At 38.0% G+C, this 15859-nt stretch overlaps 1 protein-coding gene across 5 annotated transcripts; it reads right to left on the reverse strand.

Moving 5' to 3' along the window:
- Positions 1 to 435: 435 nt before the first annotated feature.
- On the reverse strand, positions 436 to 15772 carry TRIP13 (thyroid hormone receptor interactor 13). 5 transcript variants are annotated; one of them, XM_075745225.1, is made up of 14 exons: positions 15642 to 15772; positions 15303 to 15405; positions 13298 to 13463; positions 12876 to 13005; positions 11606 to 11661; positions 9317 to 9407; positions 7306 to 7378; positions 6281 to 6344; positions 4994 to 5080; positions 4116 to 4222; positions 2917 to 3070; positions 2622 to 2734; positions 1261 to 1330; positions 436 to 688 (listed from the first exon to the last, which is right to left on the reverse strand). In XM_075745225.1, exons 2-14 carry the CDS (start codon positions 15392 to 15394, stop codon positions 593 to 595), a joined length of 1299 nt encoding a protein of 432 aa, XP_075601340.1. In that variant the 5' UTR covers positions 15395 to 15405; positions 15642 to 15772; the 3' UTR covers positions 436 to 592. The 5 variants fall into 5 exon arrangements, with proteins under 5 accessions (XP_075601340.1, XP_075601341.1, XP_075601342.1 ...); XM_075745226.1 differs by having other exon boundaries at positions 15527 to 15654; XM_075745227.1 differs by lacking the exon at positions 15642 to 15772 and adding an exon at positions 14328 to 14373 and having other exon boundaries at positions 15303 to 15443.
- Positions 15773 to 15859: the final 87 nt, after the last annotated feature.

Genomic DNA, 15859 nt, shown 5'->3' on the forward strand with positions numbered 1-15859 from the left:
TTACAAGATACAATTAAGTGATCTCTTGATTTTAAACTTTTGCATCTGATGTAATTAAAGTAATACTTGATATTAAATTTCAAGATAAAGAGATGTCAGTATAAAAGGTATGGGCCATCACTGAGGACTTCAGATTCTTCTCAGTTTCATGCTTGTTATTTCAGAAGCAATAACAACTAGTGCATTAATGGCAGAAGTATCAGATCCAAAGACAGAATTGCTATTGCTATTAAAAATAGAAAAGAAGTCGGAAGTATAAAAACGGATACATGGATAGAAACTTGGTGATTAAGAAACAAGGAACAGAAGTCTGCCCACTTTTAATAACTGCAGAAGATGACAAGTGACTTCTAGCAAGAATTTTTTACAATCCTCTTACTGGCATTTGAAATAAAGCTTTTGAAAAATATGCTGTAAAGCTTCTTAATTGTTTATTAATGAATATTTAGAAAAACTAGATTAGGCATTCCAGCTTTTTCAAGGTGTTGACAGTCTACTTTACAGATGCTTAGAAGTTGCACAGTTTGTATGAAAAAAAAAAAAAAGTAGTTTTCAGTGTTAACAATACAGACAACTATAAACCAGTAAAGTATCACACACAGTCTGCAAGTTTCTTTCTTTCTTCAAATTGCTTGTCTACAGCAAGTGAAAGAGCCTGAAGAAACATTGTCATTGTAACACTGGGGGACTGGAAATAAGAACATTTCATTAGACACACTACATAAATAGACACACATAATATTTTACATACAAATGACTATTTAAAATAGAAATATTTGACTTCCGTGTTACAAAATTTTCAAAACGCTACAAAACATAAAACTGCAGATTTATTTTAAACCATCTAGCATAGTAAAGTCAAAGCCAAGCTATGCAAAGTTGAGTCAATCACTATTACTGTGGATTTGCTTCAAAAAAGGTTTTTAATAAATTAATATTATCTATAAAGTGGCAGAGGATTTTATTTCAGTAAGAAATGATCAGAGAACCAATATCAATGTTCTGTCACAATACTGAATTAAAAGTAGAATGCTGTTGGACAGGTCAATCCCACCCATCTTCTTCAATCCCCTTTTAAATTATGGGCAGCACAAAATTGTTTCAGTCTACAAAGCTGCAGAAACAGTGCAATTTAGATTAAAAGGGGGGTTTAGGCCCAATCTTTTACTTCAGGCAATGTCCAAATGTCTTCCCACCTGTCCCAAAACCAAACCAGAATACAATGAATAGAATAAGCTTACTTCAATATAATAAACTTACTTGAATATAAAGTGCATGTGCTAGGAAAGGAAGTTTCCTCAGGACCCGCCCACTAAGACCTTCACTTCTTCTATAGTAAAACAGAGACAAGTGCTGCTTAAATGCTAAATATCCACTCTTAAAAGAAGACCTTCCCTTTTTCTGTGTTTCTCCCATAAGTTGCTCTAAAAACACTCAAATCACAATTCAGCAGGTCACTTGCAGCACTTGTAGCAGAAGCAGAAAGCGAACAGACAACTTCAGCCTATGGGAGCCTATACAGTACAGAAAAGTAATAGTCACATTTGCCTACTAAAGTTTACATCATGCCCTTCACATTACTCTGTCATGTGTCATGAATTTCAGTGTAGACATTCCCCCAAAGAGTATGGTACAGATATAACCTTCCATCTACTCTTAGAAGGACTTGAAAAATTTGTTTTGAAGGCTGGACCTCACAGTTACTGCTGATCTTCTTCCCACCATTTACACAGAGCTTCCTTTACCTCACCTACTTGACCTATGTTTCCAGGTCCTCCAAGCACCACTCTGTGTATGTAGAACCCAAACCTCTATACCTGGAAAAACTTAATTGCATTTATGCCACTCCTCACTGGTTAAGATTGCATACTTCAGGAACAGAATAAAAACACACTGTCCCAACTTTGTGAATGTTATTTTGTTTTGTTCCACAGAACCATAGAATGGTTTGGGTTGAAAGGGACTTTAAGTATCATCTAGTTCCAACTCCCCTGCCATGGGCAGGGGCACCCTCCACTAGACTAGTTTGCCTAAAGCCCCATCCAACCTTTAGAAAAAAAAAATATTGCTTGATATTGTGAATAGTTTTTATTGTTTGAAGAATTGTTACACTGCAGTGAAAAACTATTTGCTCCAGTAGCATACTCAGCACATCATAACACTCCCCATTTGCATGTCACTCCTTTCCCCTTTGCTTCTGTCCACTCATATCTTGATGCTAAAAACTGACTTAGTAGATTGCATGGCTTTCCAAGACACTTTCTTAGCAGGAACTAAGGCTAATGCTATTTCCACTACATGCATTACAATTCACAATATCAAGTGAAACCTAAGGCATCTCACTAATCCAGCCAGCAATTTGTCAATAGGACTTCAAAGAGCAGAGCAGAAACCAGAAGCAGTACTAAGCCAAACCAGATGCAAGACAAAAATGTTGGCAAATCCTGATCACTTCCACTTTTTGTCCCCTGAAAGGTTTTGCACTAACCCTAACAGAAAAAAATTGAGATGTTTCAGAACTCCAGCTGTTATGAAATTCAATTACTTTTATACATCATTCCACAACTCATTATATATACACACATACATATATATGTATAAAAGAAATTTCAGAATCTTACCTTGAGATTTCTTTTAGTACAAGGCTTAACCTTGACACATTATTTTCTACAAAGCCTATCATCTCTAGCTCTCTGAGTGTCAGGAGCTGCTGCCGAGGATATATTATTTGACACTAGAAAGAAGAGTTATATACTGTTGTATGAAAAACTTAAAATACATTCAAAATTAAATTCTACGGTGAGTGGAAGTACACAGAGGAATGAAATTTGTGTATTTTTGTTATTTAGGAAGTATGATTACAATATCAAATTTATTACAATAGGACATGTTACAGTCTTGCTTTCAAAATATTACCTTCATTAGCTCTTCCAAGCAAGAAAGATATATTCTAAATATTGCTGCAGTAGATGGAGGTCCAATGTATTGCTTTATGTCAGCCCTGTCTACAAAGGCCATGTCAATTTTCTCCGTTATATTTGAAGTAGTCAGGATAACTACATTGGGATACCTTCAAGATAAAAGCAGATTTTTAGGTCATGTGTACAAGAATTATCTCCTTTAGTGACTGGCAAATTGATACCTTTTTTTTTTATTACTCAAGCCATTTCATGCAATAAGCAGTCACATCACTCTTGTCACCCAGCAATTACATTAAATGATCTGAAGCTCTTAGCCAGTTATCACCAATCTATTTCAATGCATGGTCTCTTTTAGCTGTTTCTCAAGTGTCTACAGTTTCTCTAACCCTACTTTATAGATGACATACATTAACTATCTAGAGCCTACAGGCATAGTTTCTGCTAAAAAAAAAAAAAGATTATGAAAAGACAACTTGAATTTGAACCTTTAATCTACACTTTTTCCATTTCAATTCAGTAGAAAGTATATAGTTTAACTGGAAATGTGACCTATTCTAACCACAGACAACATTAGAGTGAGCTTAAAAGAGAAATAATATCTCCTTGCTCTAAGAAATACTGAAAGAACTTTCTTAATCATAGCTATTTTTAGACAAAGTCTGTGAATTTTAACATACAAATAAGCTACTTACCTTTAATTAGCCACAAGACAGGGCCAAATACTAGGGCACCTTTCCTTCTGTGAACAGAGCAAAGTATGCCCAAAAATGGGAGGGAAGTGGCAGGAATAACACAAGACATAGTATGCTGCACTAAATCCAGCATGCAAAGCTGACCAAGCAATTAACGACTGCTTTTAAGCCATGTGTTTTGCAAGTCCGCTTTAGATTGACATCCAGAAGCTGTGAATAATGAATTAATTCTTCACTGATCTTATTCTTGTCTCTCCAAGCAGATACCATGACCATCTGTCCTGTATCTCTCCCTAGCTTTAAAGGAAGCGTACCATCTGTAGATTTGCTTGTTCACTCAGATGCAAGCTATTCTGTTGAATTACTCCTATTTCTTTTCACAATTAGCATCATTAAGAAAGAATAGCTCACCAACCAATTTGGTTTAGTATTCCAAGTAGGAATTAAGATTTAGCAGAAATCCTGAAATTGTCCTTTTGCTGTTGCAATAACATGAGTTTACCTTTTAATCTGATCTATTTGTGTCAGTACAGCATTCACCACACGAATAGCATCTGAAGGCTCTGTGCCTGCCTTGAAGGCACTGCGGGCTGCCGTGAGGCTTTCCACCTACAAAGACAAAACCAACTAACAACAAAAAAAATCAAACACCAAAAAAACCTATAAAAGATTGCACATTTGGAGTGCTGGCAGCAAGCAAATAACCCAGACAAAACACCTTCAGATCCTTGTGTCTGGTATCTAGAATTTCATCTTCAAAATCTTTTGTTAAGTAGGAATTTCCAAGGAGAGGGAAAGGAATGTCAAGGAAGCAAAGTGAGTTAAATTTCTGTTTGCACAGAAGAATGGAGGCTAGTTTTCATTTTAATTAAATTTTGGGGGGCAGGGTAGGAAGGGGACACACAGAACAGAATAATGAATACATTGAATTTAGAATGAGCTTCCCCATAGGAACTCCAATATCACAAAGCTAACAAGGTACATACTAAGTTGCTTATGTATCCAAGTCTGAAGAGAATCTAGACAATGAACTGAAACATAATGCTTTTTAGAGCTTTACAACATACATAAAAGCACAGTTAATACAAATTTAGGCTACTTTAAAATAATACTCCACTTGTAAACACAAAGCAGAAAGGGAAATTCCACCAAGAAAGGTTCTGCTTCATTTTCAGCTGGAATTTGTCTGCTGAATCATACTGTGTTCCTCCCAAATCTCCAGCAATCAAGATTAAAATTCACTCTTCTGCACAGTTATGTAACTTACAAAAAGGTATAATATGCTTTTATTGTTCTTTACTAATGAGCATTATCACAGTTCCCTCATATCAATTTACTTTCTGCTAAATTTTATGTAGCTCAGTGCTGTTAGAATCATACCTCATCAATCAGTACAAATACAAGAGCATCTTTGTCATCAATTAACTCCTGAATCTTCTGGAACATCTTGGTTACAAGCTTGCCACTCTAGAAAGACACCATATGCATATGTTTAACTACATCACACAACTTTCGAAGCCTTACCATATTTAAAGATGGAAATACCTGGGTTTTAAGCTAACTTCCTAATATAGCTTGTATTTAAGTGTTCTCAAACACATTATTCTGAGTAATCTTTGGTGCATGCACATTTTATAGAATCACAGAATGTTTTGGGTTGGAAGGGACCTTAAAGATCATCTAGTTCCAACTCCCCTGCCATGGGCAGGGACACCCTCCACTAGACCAGGTTGCCCAAAGCCCCATCCAACCTGGCCTTGAACACTTCCGGGGAGGGGGTATCCACACCTTCTCTGGGCAACCAGAGGCTGGGCAACCACTGAAGTTCCAGTGCCTCACCACACTCATAGCGAAGAATTTTCTCCTAATATCTAACATAAATTTACTGTCTTTCAGCTTAAACCCATTACCCCTCATCCTATCACTACATGCCCTTGTAAAAAGTCCCTCTCCAGCTTCCTTGCATGCCCTGTTTAGGTACTGGAAGGCTGCTATAAGGTCTCCCCAGAGCCTTCTTCTCTCCAGGCTGAACAATCCCAACTCTCTCAGCCTGTCTTCATAGAAGTGCTCCAGCCCTCTGATCATCTTCGTGGCCCTCCTCTGGACTCGCTCCTACAGCTCAATGCCTTTCTTGTACTGGGGACCCCAGAGGGGGTACGCCTCTGGGTACGTAGTACGCCAGGTGAGGTCTCATGAGAGTGAAGGCCAGAATCACCTCCCTCAACTTCCTGGTCATGCTTGTTTTGATGCGGCCCAGGGTAAGGTTGGCTTTCTGGGCTGCAAGTGCACATTGCCAGCTCACGTTGAGCTTTTCATCAACCAACACCCCCAAGTGCTTCTGCTCAAGGCTGCTCTCAATCCATTTTCCACCCAGCCTGTGCTGGGTATTGCCCCAACCCACGTGCAGGACCTTGCACTTGGTCTTGTTGAACTTTATGTCATTCTCATGGGCCCACCTCTCAAGGTCCCTCTGGATGGCATCCCTTCCCTCCAGTGTGTTGACTGCACCACACAGCTTGGTGTTGTCAGCAAACTTGCTGAAGGTGCACTTGATCTCATTGTCCATGTCACCAACAAAAATGTTAAACAGCGCCCGTCCCAAACAAGCTCAACAGAAACAGTGTAATTTCTAAAACAGTCTACTTAATTAGCTACATCAATACGTACCTCTGAAAACCATTTAGAGAAAAGGCTATGGCTGTTTATCTCAATTAACTGTCCATACCTATACCTAAGGTATGAAGGGAAAAAGAAGTATCAACTCTACTGTAAATAAAAGTCAGTGATACCATTAACTTCTGTAATTCTCATTCCCTTCACTTCTACCCTAGAATTCCATGAATTAGTATTTTAAATTACTTTTCAAAACATAATACCTGTTTTGTCATTTCCAGAAATGTCTCACTAGAATTCTTTATATTAAATTGCTATCAGAATTCCTTCATTAGAACAGGTGCTATTTAAATATAGTTTAAGTAACAGTTACCATGCTAATGACCTTATTCTTCTGTTTGTGTAAGATTTTGTTCAGTGTAGCAAGAACACATATAAAAGCATGAAGCTTATTTACTTAGCTCTCCATGGATATCCTCAGGACAAAATATCTCAACCATACATTATATATCCCATATTTATGACAAACTCAGTTTGAGCTAGAGTCAGATCACTCCAATAATTACACATTATTTATGTTACACCTAGTATCTTATATAACATTTATTTTTTTGTTAAGTTGCTATGAAGTTTAAGGCTAACTCTAATTACTCGTCTGATATACAGATTGGCATTCAGACAATCCAAGTACAAAACAAACTGGTTACAAAATCACTACCTATTAAAAACAGGCTTTCTTGAACATGAAGATACAAATAGCAGCTTTGATATTCTACGACCTTTTGTCCTTTAATATTCTTTAATGTACAACATGAGCACAAAGAAATTACTATATCACCACTGGAGTTTGTTTTACATACCTGGGCACAAATAATTACACATTTTAATAGGCACTAAAATATCCTAACCAGTCTCTCTATCAGATCAATTTTATTGCTAGCCAGGTGCACTATAAAAGAACTACGAACATTAGCACTTGGCACCAGTTACTTGAAATCAAATATTAAATACCTTTGGGCTACTGAAAAAGAATGATTAACAATTTTAAACTAAAGTAAAAATTTTCCAAAAATGATCACCTATATGACAGTCGAATTGTCAGCTTCTGAGCCAATGCTTTACAGAGAGAGGTTTTCCCAGTTCCAGGAGGGCCTGGTTTGAAACCAAATCCATACATTACACAGAATCTGCATCAAATTGTTATTGACATGTAACATATTTTTAACTACCATATTTCATTTCAGCACTAATTGTAGAATAAAACCACAGCAGACAATGATTGTGAACACCAGGGTATTTTGAGAAGATTGTTTACTCTGGTACAGTCCAAGAGCTGAGCTTTGAATTTATACAATTATTAGTATAGTTATGGTGTCTGCATACAAACTATTACACTAAAGTTAAAATACTCAGTCACAGAAGCAAAGTCTATCACCCTAGCAGGTCTTATTAGCATTCTCAAAAATCAGTGCTATGTTTAAACTTACATCTTCCTGAAACATAGCCTTCTAGCATGCAAAACAGAAACACGTCATGCCCAGTTTGATCAGCTCTCCACTTTCCAAGAAATCTCTACCTTGGGGCAACCCAGAGCATCTTAGAAAATATGCTCTGGGACAAACCTTTGGGATCTGGCTTGACAACCTATGGAAGAGGCACACAGACTTTCTCCAAACAGACAAGTACAAGCATAGTTAAACAGAGTATGAATGTATGGAAGATGTGTGGGTGCTAAACAAACTAATAACATCAACCAGATGACAGTACTTCCATTCAAAGCCAGTACTGCCATTATAGCGTAAATGTATTTTGCACTACAACAGCTGTAGATTTCCTGGTATTAACTTCTTTGTGATCACAATAATAAGCTCATTACTAAAATTAAATATATCTATCATAAATGTATTAACTGTATGCAATAGTTTTCCAAACAAAAACATCCTGCAGCTTCTAAACAGATAGTTGTAACTTAAGTATAATCAACACTCAAACCAAACATTTCTACTATGACTTTTATTTTTTAATACCAGTATTGATGACAAAATTGTAATCAATCAATAGCAAGCTGCATTTTGCCAGAAAATTGATTCAGTTGATGTTAATCTTGTTTATGGTATAACATCCACAGTAAACTAGGAATGACTGAAGATTATGGCTTCACTGAAATAGTAATAACTAAATTACTGAGAGTACTGCCTTCATACTTGGCAACAGAACGCACTGTTACTACACAACACACAGATTGATTTCCCCATTTCCTCAAAAGTTTTTATGAAGCCATAACTAACAATTTTTTTAATACTGTGGTAGAACTGTACTTAATATATGGCTTCTAATCTCCTCAGTATCTGCATTATTTTTGCATTTATATAAAAAAGCAATAATATAACTTGAAAATTAAAATTAAAAAACCCAACAAGTATTGTCACTGCATTATAAATTTTAGAATTTAAGTTCCTACAAAATATAGTATATGTAAACATGGATTTGATTCTGACATTACACTTCATCTAAATATCTGTTATAGAATCATAGAATGGTTTGGGTTGGAAGGGACCTCAAAGATCACCTAGTTCCAACCACTCTGCTGTGGGCAGGGACACCCTCCACTAGACCACATTGCCCAAAGCCTCTTCCAACCTGGTCTTAAACACTTCCAGGGATGGGGCCTCCACAACCTCTCTGGGCAACCTGTTCCAGTGCCTCACCACCCTCACAGTAAAGAATTTCTTTCTAACATCTAATCTAAATCGACCCTCCTTCAGCTTAAACCCATTACCCCTTGTCCTGTCACTACACTCCCTGATAAACAGTCCCTCTCCATCTTTCCTGTAGGCCCCCTTCAGGTACTGGAAAGCCACAATTAGATCTCCCCAGAGCCGCCTTTTCTCCAGGCTGAGCAACCCCAGCTCTCTCAGCCTGTCCTCATAGGAGAGGTGCTTCTCTGCTGAAGTATTCTCAGAGAATACTTCTCTGCTGTTTTTGGATCATCTAATTTCACTACGCAGAAGTGCAATACAAGTTTTTCCAGAAGAAAAGCATAAACAGATGGCCAATTAGTCTACTCGGTTTAAGACAGATCATTTTTACCATGCAGCAAAACAACTCTGTTCCATGAGATCAGGTTGCCATCAACATTTTTGTCAGAAAATAGTAATGTTGTCGTCACATAATCAAGTAACTAATTGAAAAGAAAAGAGACAGACAAATTAGTGACATATCAGCAAATACAATTACAAATAGAATCAGTCTCCTAATTATGTCTATTGTATGTTCTTAAAAAAACAAAAGTTGGGCACACGTCTTTTAGGCATAGGCAAATTTTCTTTCTGCAAAGGTTAGAAACTAATTTCCTTCCTGCCCTCAGAAAAAAAGAATAGCATGTACTGGGCACAAATGGAGTTCCAGAACTTTTATACTAATAAATGAAATGCTTTAAGGATGTGAAATTATTTTCATTTTCCATCTTGCCACTTATAGTATGTCTTCAAAACACAAGCTACCCAAGCAGAGAGTCAAAGACTCAAACTCCAGGTTCTTTTTAGATGTTGTAGAGCTATACATTTGTTTAGTTTGTTGTATTCAACTCACCAAACAAAACATTTTCTGTTTTTGGTTTTGGTTCCTTTCTACTGAAGCATTTGTATCAGCTACTGTAAGAAATTTGTAGATTGGTTATCCTTCCAAATAAGGGAAGTTGCACGTACTTCCCTGAATGCTTGCTTCTAAAAATAATTTTACTTTATTTTAGAATTATCTAGAATTAGGAAGTAAAGAACTCTTTCAACAAAACGAATATGAACTTCAGGTGTGAATCTATACTGATTTTTACCTATATACCAATACACCTGAAACCATATTATGTGCTGTTGCTGTTATCTGTAATGTGCTTTTGATCCATAGGACAATACAATAGTACTCCAGCAATATCTCATGCCCTAGATGGAGCAATTACACAATAGCAAAAAACCTGAACTTCATCCAGCATGTTTATCAAGATTTTATAGACAATGACTGTACTATTTTGAAAATTCACAGCAACCATTTCAGAGTCTGTAGAACCCAACCGTACCCAGCCAGTTCCATAGTTTAAAGAATGAACATTCATCACAATTATTTTTACAGAAGTAGTTCTAGTTTTAGTCATTAAAAGCTACCACTTCTTTCTGCCAACATACACTTACAATCGACAGGGATCAACTCGCTGTGATTTAGTACATCAGTAAGTCTAATTAAATAGTCCTGTCATTTCACAGATGATTTGGAAAGCACTGCCATAAATTAGACAAACGTTGATGTGTTAATTGATGTTTACCTTATAAACAAAGAAGTACAATCACTGCAATGTTTGCTTTTTGTAACAGTGCTGGCTGATGTTACTGGTAAACCACTGAATTGTCTAGCTGCTGCCAGAAACACACAGTTAAAGTCCCATTCCCTTCTGCCTAGCCTGCACCCACCATTTCTGCTACATGACTATTAGCTAAGGTGACAGTGGACCAATTAATGGCACAAAACCAGGTGGAAATTAGCCCATCACACAAGGAGTTGAACACTTTTAGTGATTTAGTTTCCTCAGTTAGTTTACTGCAAGGTAACAAGAGTGCCAGTAGAAGAGAAGCACTGGAAGTACAGTTGATAGCAACACAGTTCTCCTAGCAATAGCAAGCCACCAAAATTGCCTTATTAAAAAAACCCCACGCCAAAGACACAACAGATCTTTTGGGACCTTCACAATGGAGAAATAGAGAATTGGTTTCAATAAATGCTGCATACATTTTTTTTCTAAGCCTCTCTGATGTTATTTTTCTTCGCACCAATTTTCTTCTTCCCTTCTAGAAAAACATGCAATTAATGAGCCTTAAAACAAGGTGCAGTATTTTAATAAAGTTAATGTCTACCCTGTTTTACAGAACATTCATTGTTTCCTTCACGCAGGCTGATGAATGACTAAATCAAAAGTGAAAATCTTCTGAGAAGTTTTAAGTTGCTATCACAACACCTTCCAGCTGTTAAACTTCTGATTTCCGTAAAATAAACCAATGCATATGAAGAAATTCTTTATAATTTGTGGCATGAGCATCACTGAACCCATTTTCACAGGGAAACTGGGATTCTTTGCAAAGCTAACTTCACAGTAGTACATACTGATATATGTCTGAGATATGATGTTTAATCTCCAAATATCAGCTCTGCCTTCTTTTTTTTTTAAGAGTAAATCAGAAAAGTATGTAACTATCAAAAATTATATAGAGACCTTTTGAGCTGGTGATTTCCAAATAACTTCTCCACGGGATGCAGCAAACTTCGAACAAGCTATATTTTAACTCTTACTTTTTCTCAAGCAATTTTAATTGTTATTATTAATTTTCAACTTACGTGTGATTTTACTTCAGTGTCATATATAAGACTTTCCCAAAGGCCATGGAATTCAGCTGCAAAAGCAATTGATTTATCCTAAACAGGTATATAATATATCTGTGAACTTGTAATCTACCATTGCAGCACAAAGCAGTTTTCAAATTATTCAAATTATTCTCAACTAAAAGGATTAAGAAGAGAGATACAAGAGCAATTAAAAAGTACAGGAAAAGAACCATACGAGTTATTTTTCTCAAAATGCAAACACCACTTCCTAACAGACAAATTCAGCAGTTTTACAACTTCCATTTCCTCAAATAATTGTGAGGAGAAATTAATCTTCTTAATTTCTTAACATGAAAGGAAAAATATAATTCTTTCCACCCTCAATAGGGCATGGACCTACACTTCCCCAAGACAGAGAGTTATGAAAAGTTTGGGTGGGAGGAGGGTTCTAAGTCCAATTTTATCATTCAATTTTTCTTTTCTTTTTTTTTTTTAAACATCAACATGTAAAGGATGAAAAAAGCACGTAGCTTAGTTTTTAGCTTTCAGCAAAGAAAATTAAAAGAAGACTGAACAATTATAAACCACAATAATACGGGAATAATGTCAAAGTATCAGACTGAATTCTTCCCAAAGAGAAATGTAATGGATAGTTAGGCTTTTCACAAAATGTCAAAGAGCAAGAAATGTTTCAGAATCACTGTCTTTTTGAGCTTAAGCTCACACCTGCACTTCTTCCAGGAGCAGAATCCAACTTTCCCCAAGCACAAGATACTAACAGGCAGGCCACACTCTACTCTACTGCAGAGCAAAGCCTTATTCTTCTTTTCAGAAGACACTGTGGACTCTAAACCTCTTTAGTTTGTTTCCTCCAAATATAAGGCCAGCACTGTATTGAGGGCTGGAAGCCAGCAGTGGGCTCTGGAAAATGAATGTTTAAACCAATGAGTTTCTTGTGGGTCTCCAAATAAAAATTTGGAATGCAGACTGTAGGGTTAAAAATTTGCATGCTTCTGACTATACATTTTATTCCACAAAACCAATTACTTCCACCCATCCACAGGTATTACAGAAATAAATTATGCATTGTGGAATCAGCTGTAGTTCAGTCAAAACCATAAAGAACAAAGTCCCAATATATTGGTTCCATCAACAAAGGACAAAGTTAAACAATATATACAAATAATACCTTTAACAGGTAACCCTATAAACACTTTTAGCCTCTCCAAGATTTTCTTTCATTGTAATAGCTCTAGACCTTCCAGAAATATCACATGGGTACCTGCTGGTAGCACCCAGTGGCTAGCTGCAATGATATCCTCATTCTCTTCTTCCAGGTTTTCAGCACTTGGTCCTTCTTCATTCAGATGAAAAATATGAAGAGAAAGACTGCTTTTGCTCAAGTCAATAGGCTAGAATGGACATAAAAAGACTTTTAATATATCATATTTCTCATTCATAATTACTTATAACATAAGAAAGTTACAGTTCTCAGGTGGCATTCAGCTTTGAAGCCTACTACTACCATTTCAGACCTTACTAAGGTCCAAAAGCTTAGCCACCTTTTCCTGATTATACCAGTCAACCTAATAAAAGATACTACTTATAGACGTTGTCTTGCTTATGTCCTTAGGCTATCACTAGTCTACCTACAGCTATTTCACAAGCATATGAACAGAGCTGTACATTCTTGACTGTGAATACCTGTCTGTCTTTCAGTTTCAGCTCCGTATCCACAATCGACACAGACTGCACATTGCTATTAAGGAAACCATCATCAAACTCTGTCCACTTGTAATCACCAAACACGATGTTATGTCTGTTCAACAGCTTTAAGACACTCATCCTGATATCTTCTTTCCTGGCCACACTAACAAAAAAGAATCAGCATTATTTGTGGCATTGACATTTATAAGGAAGTATGAACTAAGCCTACGTGAAGAACAGCTTCCATCTCACAAAAAAACCCAAAAAACTCCAACCACAAACAAAAAAAACCCAACACCAAAACAAAAAAAACCCCAACAAACCAAAAAAAAATCCCCCCCAACAAAAGAGCCCAAACCCACTCAATCCCCCTGTAACATTCTGCAGAAAAAAAAACATATCAAATTCAGTTTGTTTGCAAAAGCAACAAGTTTGATACTTGTTTTTAAATTGTGCATCAAAAGACACAAGCCAAAGAATACTATTAGCTCTGTTTGCAGTCATATCAGGGGACACAGAATCATAGAATGGTTTGGGTTCGAAGGGACCTCAAAGACCATCTAGTTCCAACCACCCTGCCATGGGCAGGGACACCCTCCACTAGATCAGGTTGCCCAAAGCCTCATCCAACCTGGCCTTGAACACTTCCAGGGACGGGGCATCCACAACCTCTCTGGGCAACCTGTTCCAGTGCCTCACCACTCTCACAGTAAAGAGTTTCTTTCTAACATCTAATCTAAATCGACCCTCCTTCAGCTTAAACCCATTACCCCTTGTCCTGTCACACAACTAGATTTCAAGAACAGAAATCAGTTACGCAAGCTGTGTTTCACTAGAAAAAAACAGAAACACTCATAGCCAAGCTACTAGATTGAATTTGGTACACTTAGCTTGGAAGCTCTATTATGCTTTCATGTCTGACCACAGCTGATACCTCAGGATGAGGACATGCTGTAAGAATTCCAGTAGAAGAGACAAAAACTACAGGAAAAGGAATACCATTTTAAGATTTCAGAAAAGCTTTAACTTCATTTTGTGATTTCAGTGCATTCCCAGTTCCTTGTCTTTCAAGTCTGACAAAAAGAGAACAGCGGATATTTTACACCTTGACTTTAGCAACACCTTAGACACACTCTTCCATAGTATCCATATAGCCAAATTGGTAAGATAAGGACTAGATAAACAGGCAAGGTGACTGCACTGTCCAGCTCAAAGGGTTGCTATTTGTAGTAAAAAGACTAAGCAGAGCTGCCAGTAAGTCAGGCAGAGAAAGGTGGGGTGGTGCTGTCAATATTGAAACAAACACTGTCTTTACATCTTCATTTACACCCTGGACAGTGGGATGGAAAGCAACTGCAGCAAGTTTATAGGTAACACCAAAGCAGGGAGAGCTGTCAGTATAGTAGAGAGCAGGGCTGCCATTCAGAGGGACCTCTGCAGGTTGGAGATACAGTTTGACAGGAACCTCTTGAAGTTCAAGAAAAGTAAATGTGAAAGCCTGTATCTCAATCTACTGCCCAGACAACAGTACAGACCAGAGGCCAACTGGATGAAAAACAGCTTTGCAGAAAAGGACCCAGAAGTACTGGTGGACAAGTTGGCAATGAGTCAGCAGCGTGCCCCTGCTACAAATAAGGCTAACCTTATTTTAGGCTGTGGTAGCAAGAGTGCAAACATTAGAGAAAGTGATTCTTTCCACCTACTGGCTGTTTGTGAGACCACATTTGGAGTACTGCATACAGTTTTGGGGTCTGCTATACAAGAGACAACAATATACTGGAGCAAGTCCAGAATATGGCCACAAACTTGATTATGAAATGGATCACATGATGCACAAGGAAAAACTGGGTTTGTTTAACTTTAGGAAGAGACACCTGCATGGAAACTCATGGGAGAGTACAGAGAAGGCAAACAGAGCATTGTGCACTCTTGTAGGTGCCTAGTAGAAGGACAAAAGGCAACAGACACAACTTGCAACAAGTACAGTCTTGATCAGAGAGACCTGCTTGATTTCTGATGAACTTCCACATGAATTGGAACGTTGTCACACACGTTTGGGAGTGCTTGCTTCAAATCCCCAGCGGCTTCATCCATCCTTCTCGCTCCTAGGGGGAAAGCGATACCAAGGAGAAACAGGCTTTCCGCGACCATTACGCACCGACGGCACCACCAGTCCTTCAGGGCACAGGAAACGCCGTGCCCCGTCTGCACATGTAACCCACCCACCGCGGAGACCAGCACGGCACTTCCCTCCCTCGGGAGACGGCGACGCCAGCCACTGGACACGTGGCAGGCGCAATTTCTCCCTCCGTGGGCCCCCACGGTGAGGACAATAAATCACCTCACGTCAGACACGATCCTGAGAACGGCACGCTGCGATCAGTAGGCACAGGTCTGCCCGGGGACCAGAAGGATCGGACAGCTCCGCTGTCCCCTCAGCACTCTGACTACTGCGAGGGCTGCGCCTCCACCGCACAAAGTAGCGAAGACCCTATTCAAGCGTGAAGAGAATCCGACACACCAGGACACGGCTGCCGCCTTTTTGTAAAAGGCGGGCTG

This window comes from Balearica regulorum, chromosome 2, assembly GCF_011004875.1.
Source record: "Balearica regulorum gibbericeps isolate bBalReg1 chromosome 2, bBalReg1.pri, whole genome shotgun sequence".
Classification (NCBI taxonomy): domain Eukaryota; kingdom Metazoa; phylum Chordata; class Aves; order Gruiformes; family Gruidae; genus Balearica; species Balearica regulorum.

Coding starts and splice junctions, on each gene's coding strand:
- TRIP13 (XM_010299163.2), bottom strand. CDS start 15,451: ATGGTCGCGGAAAGCCTGTTTCTCCTTGGTATCGCTTTCCCCCTAGGA. Junction 3,071..4,115: donor CAAATAGATCAGATTAAAAG/GTAAACTCATGT, acceptor TTTATCTTGAAG/GTATCCCAATGTAGTTATCC. Junction 689..1,260: donor CACATGCACTTTATATTCAA/GTAAGTTTATTA, acceptor TCTTATTTCCAG/TCCCCCAGTGTTACAATGAC.